The following is a 15,179-nucleotide window of genomic DNA, read 5'->3' on the forward strand; positions in this document are numbered from 1 at the left end:
GAACACAGACCTGAGGGACAGAAAGAGCTATGGCCATGCATCACGGGAGCTTAGTGTATATAATGTACAGGCGCAAGATGACGCACCGATTTGTCCCCTGCATTTTTTTAGCATTTGTCAGCTTGTGGCAGTGTTATTGATGGTGGTTACTTGTGTTGTTTTCCTGTTGTACGTTCATCTCATAATGCTGCACCTCCATTTGTCCCTTTTATTAGTCCAGCCTCCTTTCAACCGAGTTTGATGTTAACTAAACAAGGGCCCCCTCCTTCATGTTGTGTATTGTGTGTTAAAGCACACAGGGATTTTTGGCCACTTTTTAAATATGGACAAAAGGTAAATGTTTGCTCACCCCTACTGGGCTTTTTTGAAGTCAAGCAAAGTAAAACATGCTCTTTGTCCACCCAAACTGCGCCTGTATAGTGTAAATATTCAAGTATAGTAAAAGATATAATAAAAGATTAGAAAAGCCCTAAATGAGGTGGGTCTTGGGTGCATCAGATGTTTAGCCCTGTGTGTAGTGTTTAAATTCCTGATAAATTTCATTTATCATTTGCCCTTACTAAACACTGTCCAGAGAAGCAGAGAAGAGATTTTAATATTGTCTAATGTTATTTTAAATATGCCTTATGGCCCCTTGTAAGTGGATGACAAACTCCACTTTAGACATGTAGCCCAGCATGTACAGCATTGTCTTAAGCCTTTTGACATTTTAACTGGATTGGTGGGTAAGCCTATCAACTCAATCAGGGATTCTTGTTACAGGCTGAAGCTGTGTTTGTAACAGTTGTCATAGCTGAAGTTGTCTGTGCAATATTAAGGCAACACTGTGAAACTGATCTATGGTATTTTAGGCAGTCCAGGGGCTAACATTTTCCAGTTGTATTTTAAAGGGGTCCTGCTCACAGTCAGTCATGAGGGAAATCCTCCCCCCAGCTCCTCCGGGATTCACCACCTTCTCTTGTGCTCCGCCTGTAAAACAGCTAAATTTAAAGGAGTGCCACCGTTGTGGCCTTTGGGAAAAGCCTACTGTGAGTCAACACTGCCTGCCTAGTGTTATGCTCTGTTTTTGACAGCAAGGCCCAGCTGATGCACTCTGTCCTAAGAACAACCTGTCTGCCGTCCGTATAGCTTTCAGTCCCAGGCTGTAAGATGCACCTTTAGACAGATTTAGCAATGCTACTTTCCGTTACCATCATAAAAGTACAGCCTGGGGTGGTGAGGAAAATCAGCCAGCATGAAAGATACATGACATTTTAGGAGCAAGAGCCTTGGACTGTGACTGATGACCCATTTTTGAAGTAACAAGTCACATCTCCTTATGTTACTTATCCCAGATTGGGAGTGAACAGATGTTTCTGGACAATTGTTTGTTTATTATGACTGTTGTAGTCACACAGATGTGTAGCTGTGTTTACGGGCATTGTCTCCTGCATGCTGTACATGTGCGGTACATACATGTTTTATTTCAGCCTGAAAACTGTACAGCCTGTTTTTTCAGGATCTCTCCTATGATGACATATTCTGAGATCTAGCTGTCGCACCACAGGTTGGATTGAAAGCTGGCCTCACGTTTAACTTGTATCAGAAACAGTGGGAGTAGGAAGAGCTGCAAACACCACTCAAAGTGTCTTGCAATTACCTCTGCCTTCAGTTTTGTGGAAACAGGAGCAGGAACATTGGGGGCTGCTTTGTGATGAGCGCTGTGCATTGGCGTTTGCTGCTATTGCGTCACTGCCTAGAGGGGGGCAGAGACTGTATTTTTAGAAGGGAATGAGCATATTCTCTGAACAAACAACGTCAAGCACTCTGCTTGCGTATGCTTGGATTATTGTGACTGGGCTATTTTTAAGCGGTGTGTGTGAGAGTGCTTCTTTCTGGGTCAAGCATGATGCCAGCACTCTCTCGAGGCTGCTGGTGGATGGTGTATTACAGGTCCTCTGCTGTGCGCAGCATTTGCATCAGTCACAAAGAAAAGAGTCACAGAGAGACAGGTTAAAACCATCAGGGCATTAAGGCATTTTTCAGAGTGTTAATGCATACAGGCTGTTCAGTTTAAGCATCCACAAGTTAGGGTGTGCCCATCTTCTATTGCTGATTTGTAAAGACTGCAGTCAGCAGCAGGAGGCAGACATAGAGAGATATGAAAAAATCTGAAACTAAGCAGGAGATTGATTTTATCTGAAGCAACAGATTGTTGAGAGGGAAAGGTTAAAACTAAAATTAAGCCACAATGTCTGCCTGATAAAGCTGTTGAGAAATCTGTTGCTCATATTTTATAACATGCAAAATATGAGCTTGTACTTTCTCCTGTTATGAAACAAAATGTTCTTTTGTAAAAACAAAATTGTTGGACAATAAATTTTATACTGCTTATAAAAATTATAATAACATAAAAATAATCTGGGTTACGAAGAAATAACTTGTGAGTGTATTTTTTTTAGTTGATTTAAAAAAGAAAAGTAATCAGCTGATTATTATTTACCCAGTATCTGTACTGTAACCAGTAATAATTTACAAGCATCAGTATCATTACAATCACCACAGGCTCCAAATGCTGTGACTGTACTGTTAAGCCACCTGCTGCTTTTCCTTTCCTTTTGTTATGTCCTCCCTCTCTTTACATACCTGCTGTCATTTCCTTGTTTGCGGGTTGGCAGTTGGTAGATGGACTTTGATTCACTTGGTCGTTATTCCCCAGCAGATAATCAGACAGTAAAAGAATTTGTCTTACCCACGTCCCACTGAATGACTTCCAGCTCTGCATACAGCTGTCACGGCCGTGATCTGTAGCCAAGAGGAAATAACATTGAGAAGTATGTTGTGTTATCAAATGCAACCCACATCCAAACTGTTGCCTCATTGTTGAACCATGCTTTGGGTAAATAGTGAAGCTGTTCATCAACACTGTCAACAAGGATGAGCACTGTGGCCTTCCCTCTAAAGCTTGGCTCTAACTTTTAGAGGCTTCCTGGGATCCAGAGCTGCAGGCTTATCTCCAGGCCTTTTCAGCTAGCCTAGTTTTATCTCAGCCTTTCCCAAGAGTACAGTTATTTTCAGCAAAATGTGGTGTCCTGCTCTAATTTCATCAATGCATTGTTCTTCTATGTAAAGCAAAGGTATTACATGAAAAATTTACAGAACACAATGTCACCCTTTATATGCAGAACAACTCCCAGTCTAGGTTGAGATGGTTATGTTTTTGTCCTAGCAACGTGAGAGCTGTTTAAAGTGTCTTTGGTGAGGAGTTGCAGGAGAGCATGTAAGTAAAGGACTTTAGGACCTCTGAGTGCACTGGGAGTCTCACCAAAGCCGGCCTTTGTTTGCTGGATAAGTGACGCAGTGGGAATATTAGTGTGATTAGCGTGATTAGACAGAATGGCTGGGTTCCATAGCAAGGTCCGGGTGGTGCCCTATGTCAGAAATGAGTGAATATTGGGGTTATGCAATGCTGTGTAGTCACATTTCCATGGCCAAATGTAGGCAGTGCCAGGATGGTGTTGTTGTCTGCCCTCACACATACTGTACAGTACAGTGCAGTCTCAACACAGTGACTCAGATCCTATCTGCTGTTTTTCAACAGAGCTGTGTAAATACAGAGTTAAATGCTCCTTCATTTTAAATCCCTGGATTATTAACAGCTTTTATGTATTTGTGTTGAAGAAGGTGAAGTTAAGTTAAATGTTTTGCTACCATGAACTGGAGTAATCGTTTTTTTTATTGTGTAGTAATGTGCTTCTTTGTGAGTGCCATCACTCTTTTTGACACAAGCATTCTCTAAACAAGTGATACATCTTTACCTTAGTGACTCCTCTTCAGTTAATGTATAACCTTAGGTGACACCTGCAATATTTAATTTAGATAAACACCCACTACTACACAGTACAGTGTCATGATCTTGTTTTGTACTTGGCTTCCTTTGGAGAGCTGCTCTTCCCTCATCGGTCAAAGCAGACTTCTGCAACTCACGCCACCCACACCCTGCGTATCTATAGCCTACACCTCCCCGTATCTGCCCAGTGGTTTGAAAACAGTGCCTTGTGTAATTCTAAGGCTGCTATTTGTGAAACCTTGATCATGCATTGTGGGGTCTTACAATGTTATGTAATGCTCCCCCACTCAACTGTAATCCCTCTTATGCTAAGCGAGCCCCCCATGTGACGGTGCCGGAGGGTTGGGAGAGACTGTTGGCTGTTTGGACCATCGGCAAGGCACGGGTGCGCTCCACAGACTCCGGCCACCCCCCTTGCACGCACACAATGAGCAATGACCTGTGTATAAGAAGGGAAATTTCTCCTAGTAAGTGCCTTACTTGGATGTGGGATGCTGGATGGAGACGCTGATGTTTGCTCTCGGTGCAAAGATTCGGACCCGATATACAGTAACTACAGTGAGCATATGTCCCAGATGACAGTCCGGCTCTTCTCTTCTCCTCGTCTGTGTGTGAGCCCTGAGGGTGAACCTTCGTAGTTGTTGGTGTTTAGAGGAATTTCTCAGCTTCAGTATTAGTCTGTGTTGACGTATTCTGCTTATGATGAATGATTTTGCTTCTTTTAATGGATGTTGATGGAGATATGTTAGAAGAAGGTTTTCATTATCCACCTTCATGTCATGCTTTGACTGTAACAAACACTACTGATCAGTTTGTGTTATTTGTAAATTTATTATTTTTCTTTTTTTCCTCCACAGGAACCGTCAATGTAGACTTCAACTGGTGATTTGACTATTCGCATATAGGAGCACCCAGCCTCTCCTTTCCCCTCTCCCCTCCCTTCCCTCCATCCCTCCCTCCCCCTTTTCCCTTGTCAATCTTCTCCCTGATCCCCTTTCCCCCCTTCTCCAAGATTCAACATGCTTATCAAGGAGTACCGCATCCCCATGCCCATGAGTGTGGAGGAGTACCGCATCGCCCAGCTCTATATGATCCAGGTGAGCTGAACAACACCACGTTCCTCAACAAATTCTCACACACAGAAACTGGGGGGGGGCACACATGCAAAAACTGACAAGCAGTCAGGGAGGAGAAAAAATAATTAACAGGGAATTCTTCAAGAGTGCTATTGCAGTGTGCCCAATTATGAAATGATTGGTCACACGGTGTGTGACGCTGGTGGAGCAATAGAACAAAGAGAGCATGTGTTCTGATAGATTATCCAAATTAACCTCTCTGTAGCTGGCTGTTTCCAAGTGTCATAGGCTGCATGTTTCTTCAAGGAAAGGCAGTGGTCGCAGTGTTCTCGCTCAGCCTGCACACATACTGCTGCAACGGAGATGCACATACTGGTTTGTCTATCAAACACTTTGTCAAACCAGGTCCCTAGCTGAAGGGACAAACTAGGAGCTTAGGGTTTACATCTGAAAGCAGGGTAGGCCCATTTATGCAGCTTTGGTTATACTGCATGGCAACATGTTTTCTCTTACGTTAAAGGAGGATTTATTAAATGCAGTTGTACTGCCAGATGCAATGTGAGCAGCAGAAGAGGGGTAGAGAGTGTTTATGGTGACTCACTGGTAAAAAATTCAGGATTATTTAGTTTCTTTTATTTAGACATGCACACATTTAGGTGTATCTGTTTGTTAAATATTTATTGTTTAAACCATCTTGTTGATCCTGATTCTAAACATTTAGCAGTTTGGAGTTGCATAGCTATGTAACATGCATCTAAGTGGAGGCTCTAGTTACAGGCCTGTTTGAGCAAATTAAAGTATTTCACTGGGTTCAGTGTATCATGTTCAGCTATAATATGTAAAATTGAAACCACTAGAAGGGTGGTAGATTTACAATGTGGTAGGGTTAGACAATAATCTATGGGACCTGCCCTGTTTTCTTGCATCCCTCAGGAAACAGCTCCATTGATAAATTTAATATTTAGGGCCTGCGTAAGGAAACCCCATCAGGCCCTAGGCTGCAAATCTTACCATAAGGAGGTCTCGCCTACAGCAGCTGATTTTGCAATCAAGTCAAAGAATACTATTAATACACCCACTGGTTTAACTGTCTTGTAACACAAGCTAAAGCTCGGTTTAACCGTCTCAGAGGGCCTCTCTTTTTTCCTCTATGCACACTTTATCTCAAAGCATTGTCAGTACTGTCAGTGTCAATATTATTTTTATTATTTTAACCAATAATAGTGGTAAATACCAAAATAGTAGTCATCTGGTCAATCTGATTTTTTCTGTTGACAGACTTGTTTTTTGTTTTGTTGTTGTTTTGTACGTCCACCCCATGCTGTACTAAACAGATGGGTAATCCAGTTGAGGTTGGGAACATGACTCAGCAGACATGCCCCAAAGCAGGCAGACGTTTCAAGACAGCACAAACTAGAGACCGCCCCACACTTCTACACTTATTTCTTTGGCACACATGTTTTATACAGGTATATTGTGGAACACATAACTTGCATAGCCTTTTTATACATTTTTTTGATAGTATGTTTGACATGACACACGTGCAAGTAGATTTATACAAAGTCAAACAGAAGGTGGCTCACTTCAAAGCATGAAAGCAAATCATGGGACGGGAAAATTCTTACATTACTGACCCATAGCTACCTTTCCCCTGACCTCACTGTCTCTACACAGCCTCATTGCTGTAAGGCTTCTGTTACTACGGCAACCATGACATCATTGGCGTACCAGTGGTCAGGTTTTGTTCACAAGAGGGAGTGAATGAAAGGAGAAAATGGAGGGAAAAAAGAGAGGCTGCAAAGGAGGAACAGGAAGAAATGAGAGAGGGGGTGGAAAGAAGGAGAGTGTGGCTACCCTCGCTTCATTGCCGGATGTTACCAGGGCAACTGCTGCTTATACGCCGGCCTGCCTGTTGGTGTGCCCGCCTGCCTGTCGGCGTGCCGGCCTGCCTGTCGGCGTGCCGGCCTGCCTGTCGGCGTGCCCGCCTGCGATCTATCCCTGGTGTCAGCTTGGCCCTATCTGCGCCTCAACTGATATTTTCCCACCTCACGTCTTTTCTCACTTAACTTTGCCTTTTTGCTGCATTCTTATTTGAGATCTAATTGTAAATTCATTATCGCTGTACAGGGATTTGCACCTATTTAGAAAGAAAATGTGAGATGCTCTGAGTGGGTTTCGTTTATTCCCACAGATGCAACTGTATCTGTGGTATTAAGTGAAAAGCAGCATCTACAACTATCCAACAGGATAGGAGTCACATCCTGGATTTTTCCTCTTGCCGTCAAGTGGAAAAATCCAGGATGTGACTCCTATCCTGCTGGAGCAGTTGGGTCTAAACAAATACAGGAGGCTTTCATAATGAAGACTTTTTTTGGAGTTTGATGTTGGCTTAAAGTGAGGTTGATTAGAGAGAGAGAGAAAGAGTGCTGTGAGGCAAAGGTTTCAGGGCACTTTGTTCTGTGTGCTGTGCCAAAGAGAGTCCCCTTCCCTCTCCTATAAAGGTTGATGCACCTCTTGAAAACTATTAGTTAATTTATGTTTCCCCCACAGTTTACTTCTGTGTACAAATGAACCAAGCCTGCTGTATTCATTAAGAGCTAATGTTTTATTCAGTGTTTATTTAACTTTAAGCATGTTATCCTCTTTCTCACTTCCCACTTAGGGAGCAGCTAAGCCCTGGGCCAGTGTTTTGTAATTTTTTTCCAGGTGAACTGGATAGAATCACCCATGCGTCAGGGTAAAAAAGAAAGAAGATGCACTCCATTTGACAGGCTCTTGTCACATGACAGAAACTAAATTAAAATGCAGTCTTGTTCTCTGGAATTAATATTCAGGTTTTTCGTCCCTATTTTTGGAGCTGTCATCTTAAAAAAACATGACATTTCGAAAACTTTTTTTGCAACATTACCGTACTTTAAAATGGTTAATCATGTGTGTATTTTCATAGCTGAAAGCAGCACATTGTACACTTGACATTTACTTCAACCACAGTGTGAGCCATTGTTGAGTTCCTGTTAGAGGTACTGGCTGTATGTGTGTGTATGGGCAGTATGATTGTGTCTGCACTGTGTCTTCAGAGCTGTGTCTGGTTGTTGAGAGCAGGGCGGGTGGCTAATGAATGACCTGTCAGAGGTAATGAGGTCTGGAGTGCTGGATGCCTCATGGCTTCCTTCTCCCTGCTCTACTGAGTCACTGGCTCGCTTGCCTTACCTCTCCTCACTGGACTGACTGTAGAAAAACGTGTCCTCTGATTTTCTTGCTGCTGTACTAAATTAACTGCCTCAAACCAACTTTGAGCATAATGTGGAAATACTTGACAACTATTGAAAAGAGCAACAGAAAAGATGATACATCTGTAGTTTCTGACATTTATGGTCCTTCATCAGCACTTGGACTATGCTCTGCTGTTGGGGCTTCCTGTGTCACAACCTTCTTCCTCTTGCTGTGTACCATAGTTCTGTCTTTGAAAGTTTGAATCACCTAGCTGTAGCCTTTCACAACTGCACCTCCATCTAGCCTCTCTTCCTCTGACCTGAGTAGCTGGATTGTAAATATAGAGAAGGTGTGGCTCCATGTGCTGTTTTTTTGGGTTTCCTGATTTGCATTTCAGAGCTGGCAGAGCTTCAGGAAGTTGTCAGATTTGGTGTTGTAACAACTGACTAAAGGCCCCATAACGAGTGAACAAGTCTACACTGCTTATACCCAAATGTTGCTAACTCATACTTTCATTATTGCTCTTACAGAAAAAGAGCAGAGAGGAGAGCTGTGGTGAAGGTAGTGGGGTGGAGATCCTAGAGAACAAACCCTACACAGATGGACCAGGTGGGACCGGCCAGTACACACACAAGGTTTACCACATTGGCATGCACATTCCCAGCTGGTTCCGGTCCATCTTACCCAAAGCAGCGCTGAGGGTTGAAGAAGAGTCCTGGAACGCCTACCCTTATACCCGCACCAGGTGAGGTTTCCTCCTGCAAGAAGGCCACCTTGACACAACTTGATGTGCAGCTGTCTTTTACTAAAAGCCACAAGAGAAGAAGTGAGTTGTGAGAAAATCACTTACAGACCATTGGGTTGGTATGTGGCCAACAGTGATCGTGGTTAGACGTTGATGACCCTTCATTCTCAAGGTGTCTGTTTGTCTGGATGGGGCCTGACAAACACAGAGATCCAAAGGTGTTGAAAAGAGGTGTGCCCTTGACTACACTGTCAGGATATTGATAGACTCCAAGTGCCTGTTGACATGTCTATTCAACCAGTGACAGTTTTTCTGCAGATGCCTCAGAAAAGTCTTTCCTTCATTAGCAGTGAAAGGCTCTTGTTTGTAAATGAGGCAATTTCAAATTTGCTTTATTGGTTCTTTATTAATTTTTCACATCTTCTGCTTCAGGTACACCTGTCCCTTTGTTGAGAAGTTCTCCATTGACATTGAGACCTACTACAAACCTGACACAGGCAACCAAGCAGATGTCTTCAACATGTCTGCAGTAGAGAAGAGGCAGAGGACTATTGGTAAGAATCCAGAACAAAATTACGGACATAAGTAAGATATTAAAATACAAATTATGTAGATATGTATGATATTATTTAGATTAGTACTGTTTAGGTGTTTGCTTACTGTTAGTCAGTCTGATAGGTTTTCACTATGGCCTCCTCTTATTCAAACCTAAGTAGTGGAAGAGGCCCACTTGAGGCAGCTTAAAGGTACAGCTCTGTTTTTGTCTGTGGTTGAGAGCTACTTTGTCCATTAAATATGATGCTGTTCAGAAATAAATGGCTTTGGGGTACGCAGTGACCCAGTTACAACACTGTTTGTGATTAATGTAATCAATCACTCATTTAGTGGAGTCTTCCAGCCTAAAATTCAGTTACACAAGGAATTTCAAGCTGCTAAACACAAGCCCATACAAGTTCTGCTTCCCCACCCACTTACACATGTAATAATAGACATCATCCCTGCAGTTCGCAGTACACCTGGCTCCATAAGTCATTGCTTTGTGAATTGTCTTTACTAGACCCAATCGACATAGTGACGGATCCCATCCCTCCCCATGAGTACAAATCAGAGGAAGACCCAAGACTTTACAAGTCAGTCAAGACCCAGAGGGGTCCTTTGCGGGACGACTGGATAGAAGAGTACAACAATAACCCAGGAAAGACCCCCATTATGTGTGCCTACAAACTCTGCAAGGTGGAGTTCCGTTACTGGGGCATGCAGTCTAAGATTGAACGATTCATTCACGACGTTGGTGAGTAAACTGTCACATGTGTTTTTTAATTAGTTAATTAGTTCATAACTTTACAAATTTAATTTCTTCTCCATTGTTTCTTACTAGGACTGAGAAAGGTGATGGTGCGTGCCCACCGGCAGGCCTGGTGCTGGCAGGATGAGTGGTACGGACTGACCATAGAGGACATCAGGCAGCTGGAGTTGGAAACCCAGTTGACCCTGGCCAGAAAGATGGCCCAGTTTAGCCAAGCAGAGGAGGCCACTGAAGCCAATGGAGGGGCTCCGTCTCCAGACAAAGACCAGGAGGCTAAAGAGGCAATTAGCTCTATTGAAGCTGAGGAAGTGGTTACCAGCTCAGGAGGAGAGACTCTACAGCCACGTGGTGTGCTCACAAAGCAGTGGTCCACCTCCTCCCGATCCTCCCGCTCATCCAAGAGAGGAGGTGAGGAGCATGCCATCTTCACCTATTCACCTGTGTCACCGCTGGGTATGACAGTGTGTGAAACTGGCACTGATGTTAAAGGTATCACAAGAACCTACATTTATAATATATTCATATCACACCCCCTCTATACATTTTTCATCCATTTTCCCCAGAACACCTGCGCCAGCATACTTCACACATTATCATATATATATATACACACATACATGCCATCGTGTCTTGACGTCTTATTTGTTCAGACTGAAATGTGACAACTTAAAGACAGATCTACACTTAAGTTCAGGCTTCAAGCAAGTGCAAAGCCAAAACAGCACTTTACATGTACTGTACTGGGGCAGAAAACCGTAAAAAATCTTGAAAAGTAGCAAACTCTTGCCTCCATGTGATCTTGAAGATGTGTCCTAACATTTGTGTTTACATAAAAAACTGGAAAATTGCTTTTAGTTGCACCTGAATGCATTAAATCGCATTTTTGCGGTTCAGCTGTGTGCAGGTGTAAACACTGACAGTCGGCCCCAAGCTGAATTCAGAGTCTGCTAAAGAGCTCTGAGCACAAATTGTTCAAGTGGTGTTAATAAAGTCGAACACACAGGGAGCAGCTTTATAGTGCACTATTTTTCTGTTCAGAACATGATGTTAATTGGAATGTTTTCACTCTGCCTAAACATATTTACTTACGTCTCTATATTTGCTGCACTGCCCAGCTTGGTAGAGCTGGGCTATTTTTAGCTACAACTTTGACATCACAAACCACATGTCCGAACACACCCATCTCAAGTGTCAACCCCTCATCAAGTTGGCGCTCATTGTAGCTACCACATGGACCCTGACTCTCATCCAGCACGCCTTGATTCACCCCTGTAACCCCCCACCCCGTGGTTCTCTCATGTGCTATTTTTAGCAGCACTGCTGACATCACAGACCAGAGGAGGCTGACGCTCCTCACAATGACCCTCCCTTCTACCACTGCTGTTTCCTACTGTGAGCTGACAGCTACAGATGTGCCCCTCTCTCACCAGCCTGCCCCTTAGACTGATGCCCCCCCCCCTCCTTTCCTCCTCTGCACTAATGATATATGAGGCACAGATAGAAGACATGTGATAGACAAGGCCTGCGTTTAGTATCGCCATTTTCCTCAGCTGGCATTTAGTTTTTGGTGCGCTTGTGGCTTGTCTGTGTTAAACTGGGCCTCACTTCTCACACACCACCCCTGACCACCAAGCAGTCCATCTGTGATGAAGTAATGCACCACAGAGACTGTTGCATGTTTATATAACACTGTGTTGGTGTGTGTGGGGGTTGTGCAATATTTCTTTGTTGTAGTGTGTGTGTGCGTGTGTGCTAAAAAGGAAAAGAGGGACACTAAAACACATGTCCCAAAATAACAATGATTTTTTTCCCTTGTGTGGTTTTTTTCAGTGAGCCCGTCACGTCATAGCATCTCAGAGTGGAGGATGCAGAGCATAGCGCGAGACTCAGACGACAGCTCGGATGAAGAGTTCTTCGATGCTCATGGTAACCACTGCTTTAAAAATTTCCCCTCAGGGATCAATAAAGGAATTCTGATTAATTTTTTAATTACAAGTGAAAGTTCTTGAAGATGTTGAACCTGCTTGCTCCCCTTCTTCAATTGCTCTGCATGCATCTCTTTAACCACAGATCAGTTCTTAAGCTTCCCAGATACTCAGCATGCTTTGGGGCTGCAGATGAAATAGGTGGGTGTGGTTGCCGCAAACCACCATACTCCCTGCTGGATCAGTTTGGCTGAGGAGACAGATTCAAGGTGTCTCATCTCAACGTCAAGTTCAAAGAATCACAATCGTCTCCGCCCACAAGTCCAACACACTCCAGTGTGTTACTGTAACGCACACAGTCCTCTACAATTCAGGATACATCCAAGCAATAAATGGCGCCGCTCTTTAGTATTGTGTAGTTAGTTGTGATGATAAAATGAATAAAATTGTGCATATTAGTTTCATTTATTTTACTGATACTAATTTTGCAACTTAAATGTTTCTGCTCAGGGCAACATCAATAACTCGAATGTAATATTTAGAATAAAGTCTACTGATATTTGAGCATTTCTGTGCTGCAGAATTTATGTTTGTAAAGAATTATTAGGTGTCAAATAACCTGATTAAATGTAGGGTCACTCTTTAACGGTAAAAAAGATGCACATGACTCTCTTGTCTCCATGACGATCAATACAGTGATTACAGAGGTTCTTTTTCTGATGACCATTTCTGTTTCCAAGTGGTTCTGCTCTGCAGAAGCTGTCATCATGAAATCAGTTATTTATACAGTATATATGATATATAAATGACGGGGTGGTGTGTATTTTGGTGCCCGAATGAATCACATGATGAAAAAAACATGAATAAATATGGAAACAGACACTTGGCTCAGATTGCCTCTGATATTAGATTTCTGACTAAAGTTTGTAATCATCTATTTCAAAAATATGAGACATACATGCAGGTTTATTTTCACTGCTGGTGTCACTGCTGGTGTCTGATAAACCATATACAATTCAGATTAGGCTTAAAAGCCTCTCATCAAGTACCTACAGCATGAAAACAATGGTGTTATAAGTGTTTTTTATGTACTTGAATTAGCAAATCTACATGCAACCTACTTTTAAATGGGTTATTTGTGCATGTTTATAACAAATCAGAAAAATATTGATGCAAGAGAAAGATTATTGAAAGAAAATGATCAAGTCATTTCCTGTTTACAGAAACTCTTAGAAACAATAACAGGCTTTTCTTTGGAATCTGTTTAAAAAAGCATTATGAAATAAAGTAAGTTTTATTTGATATACAACATTTATATTACTATTAAGTAGTGCAACAAACACATTTTTGCATTTTTAAATTAAAAATTCAATTTAAGAAAAGTGAACAGGAAGTACCTACCTGTTTTCTTGAAATAATACTACTGGCAATACAAAAGGATAAAGAGGATCCATTTTTAAATTATATTAGCATCAGTGAATGAGGAACCCAGTCTAACGATATTCAGATTAATTGAAACCACATACTAAACATTTGGTTTGGTAAATACTTTTCCCCCCTCTTCACAGTCCAGCACATAAAATAACTTGCAGTGATTGCACAAAATGTATACTTGGATCACATGTAAATACATTTTGATTTAACATATATCTTGTGAGAAACCTTGACAATGATCCTTTCTGTTTGATTCTCTGTTTCTTCAATGAACTTAATAAGCTGTTGTAAATCCACGACCCTATGATCCGTCCAGTGTAAATAATGCTGTAACTGTTGTAGTGTTTTTACTGATTCCGACTTGTCTGTTTTCCCCTGCAGAGGATCTCTCTGATGGTGAGGAGGTCTTCCCCAAAGAAATTGCCAAGTGGAATTCCAATGACCTGATGGATAAAATTGAAGCTGCAGAAACAGAAGAAACTCCAGGTATGGGTGAGGACTTTCTGATGGACTGTCACACCCTCCTGTCTATGTGACACTTAATGTTAACAGTGTGTTTGTTTTTTTAGGTGAGCTGTTCAAGGAAATGACTGTGGATTATGAAAGAGCAACCAGTGAGGAAATACTAGATGAGGTATGCGTGAAAACTATTGTGTGTGTAAAACACAGTCCTAACCAACCTCTTCTGAGCCAGTTACCTGTAATTAATATTTGTAAAAGAATCCACTGCACAAAATTCCCTTCAGTACCCAAAGATTTTATTGTTAAACTTCAGGCTTAGGAGAATAAGAGAAGGGTGGGTGAGCCTCTCTGTCCTCTTGTGCTCAGATGCGTGGCTCTCTTAGTGGTCAAGCTGATAGCTCTCCCATTCCCACCATCATGGTAACAAGGCACCAGTCAGTAAGTAAACAGTTTGGCCCCAGTGCACTGTGGGGTATCCCGGAGACCTCTGATCTGTCCAGACAAACCCATTACTTACTGCCCCTGCCTTTTTCCTTGCCCAAACCCAAATCTGTGTGTAGTCCCATCCTTACCATGGTATGTTCAAGTCCCCTTTGTACTTACAGCTGTGAGTGTACATCTGGTCCTTCTCTGATAATGTGAAGTTTTGGATCAGGCAAACAAGACCAAACTACACATTGAGCTGTGCTGTTTAATGTGACTTGTCCCTGGGAAGCATGATGTTTGTCTACTGTTAGTTCAACACTTGTCCAGGTGGAGGTTGACTCTATTCCCTTCATGGTTCTCCGACTCTCTGTGGTTGTGAAGACGTTTGCTGAGTTGTCCATGTTTTGAATGATGGACACATCTTTATGCTGAATTGCAAAAGCATGCGGTCACAAACTATTCTGATCTATGCCTCAGCGTTCACATCCATCACGCTCCTCCTAATGTGCTGTTTCCAGGAGAGCTCATCTCAGCAGTGTTTGCAATCTTCCAAGATCCATGTCCTGATATTGGTCCTGCACGGAGGAAACATCCTGGATACAGGCGGCGGGGACCAGAACAGCAAGCAGGCCGACGTTAACACAATCAGTACGGCTTTTGACACAGTCATGCGTGTTCACTACCCTGCTGCGCTGGGACGCATCGCCATTCGCTTGGTGCCCTGCCCTGCCATCTGTGCTGAGGCTTTCTCCCTTGTGTCCAA

The 15,179-nt window shown here is 42.6% G+C and overlaps 1 protein-coding gene across 8 annotated transcripts in view; it reads left to right on the forward strand.

Annotated features, from left to right (window-relative positions):
• Window positions 1-15,179, forward strand: part of LOC114441166 (membrane-associated phosphatidylinositol transfer protein 2-like) — a 35,072-nt gene that overhangs the window by 9,739 nt on the left and 10,154 nt on the right. For 5 of the 8 annotated variants that reach the window (XM_028413959.1, XM_028413958.1, XM_028413962.1 and 2 more), the window contains exons 2-10: window positions 4,687-4,926; window positions 8,649-8,863; window positions 9,296-9,417; window positions 9,921-10,154; window positions 10,242-10,658; window positions 12,000-12,095; window positions 13,910-14,014; window positions 14,098-14,162; window positions 14,935-15,179. In XM_028413959.1, coding sequence (XP_028269760.1) covers window positions 4,849-4,926; window positions 8,649-8,863; window positions 9,296-9,417; window positions 9,921-10,154; window positions 10,242-10,658; window positions 12,000-12,095; window positions 13,910-14,014; window positions 14,098-14,162; window positions 14,935-15,179 — 1,577 coding nt within the window. In that variant the 5' untranslated portion in view covers window positions 4,687-4,848. The remainder of the gene's footprint in view (window positions 1-4,686; window positions 4,927-8,648; window positions 8,864-9,295; window positions 9,418-9,920; window positions 10,155-10,241; window positions 10,659-11,999; window positions 12,096-13,909; window positions 14,015-14,097; window positions 14,163-14,934) is intronic. The other 3 variants (XM_028413961.1, XM_028413965.1, XM_028413964.1) reach the window with 1 other exon arrangement.

This window comes from Parambassis ranga, chromosome 9, assembly GCF_900634625.1.
Source record: "Parambassis ranga chromosome 9, fParRan2.1, whole genome shotgun sequence".
NCBI classification, from domain to species: Eukaryota; Metazoa; Chordata; class Actinopteri; family Ambassidae; genus Parambassis; species Parambassis ranga.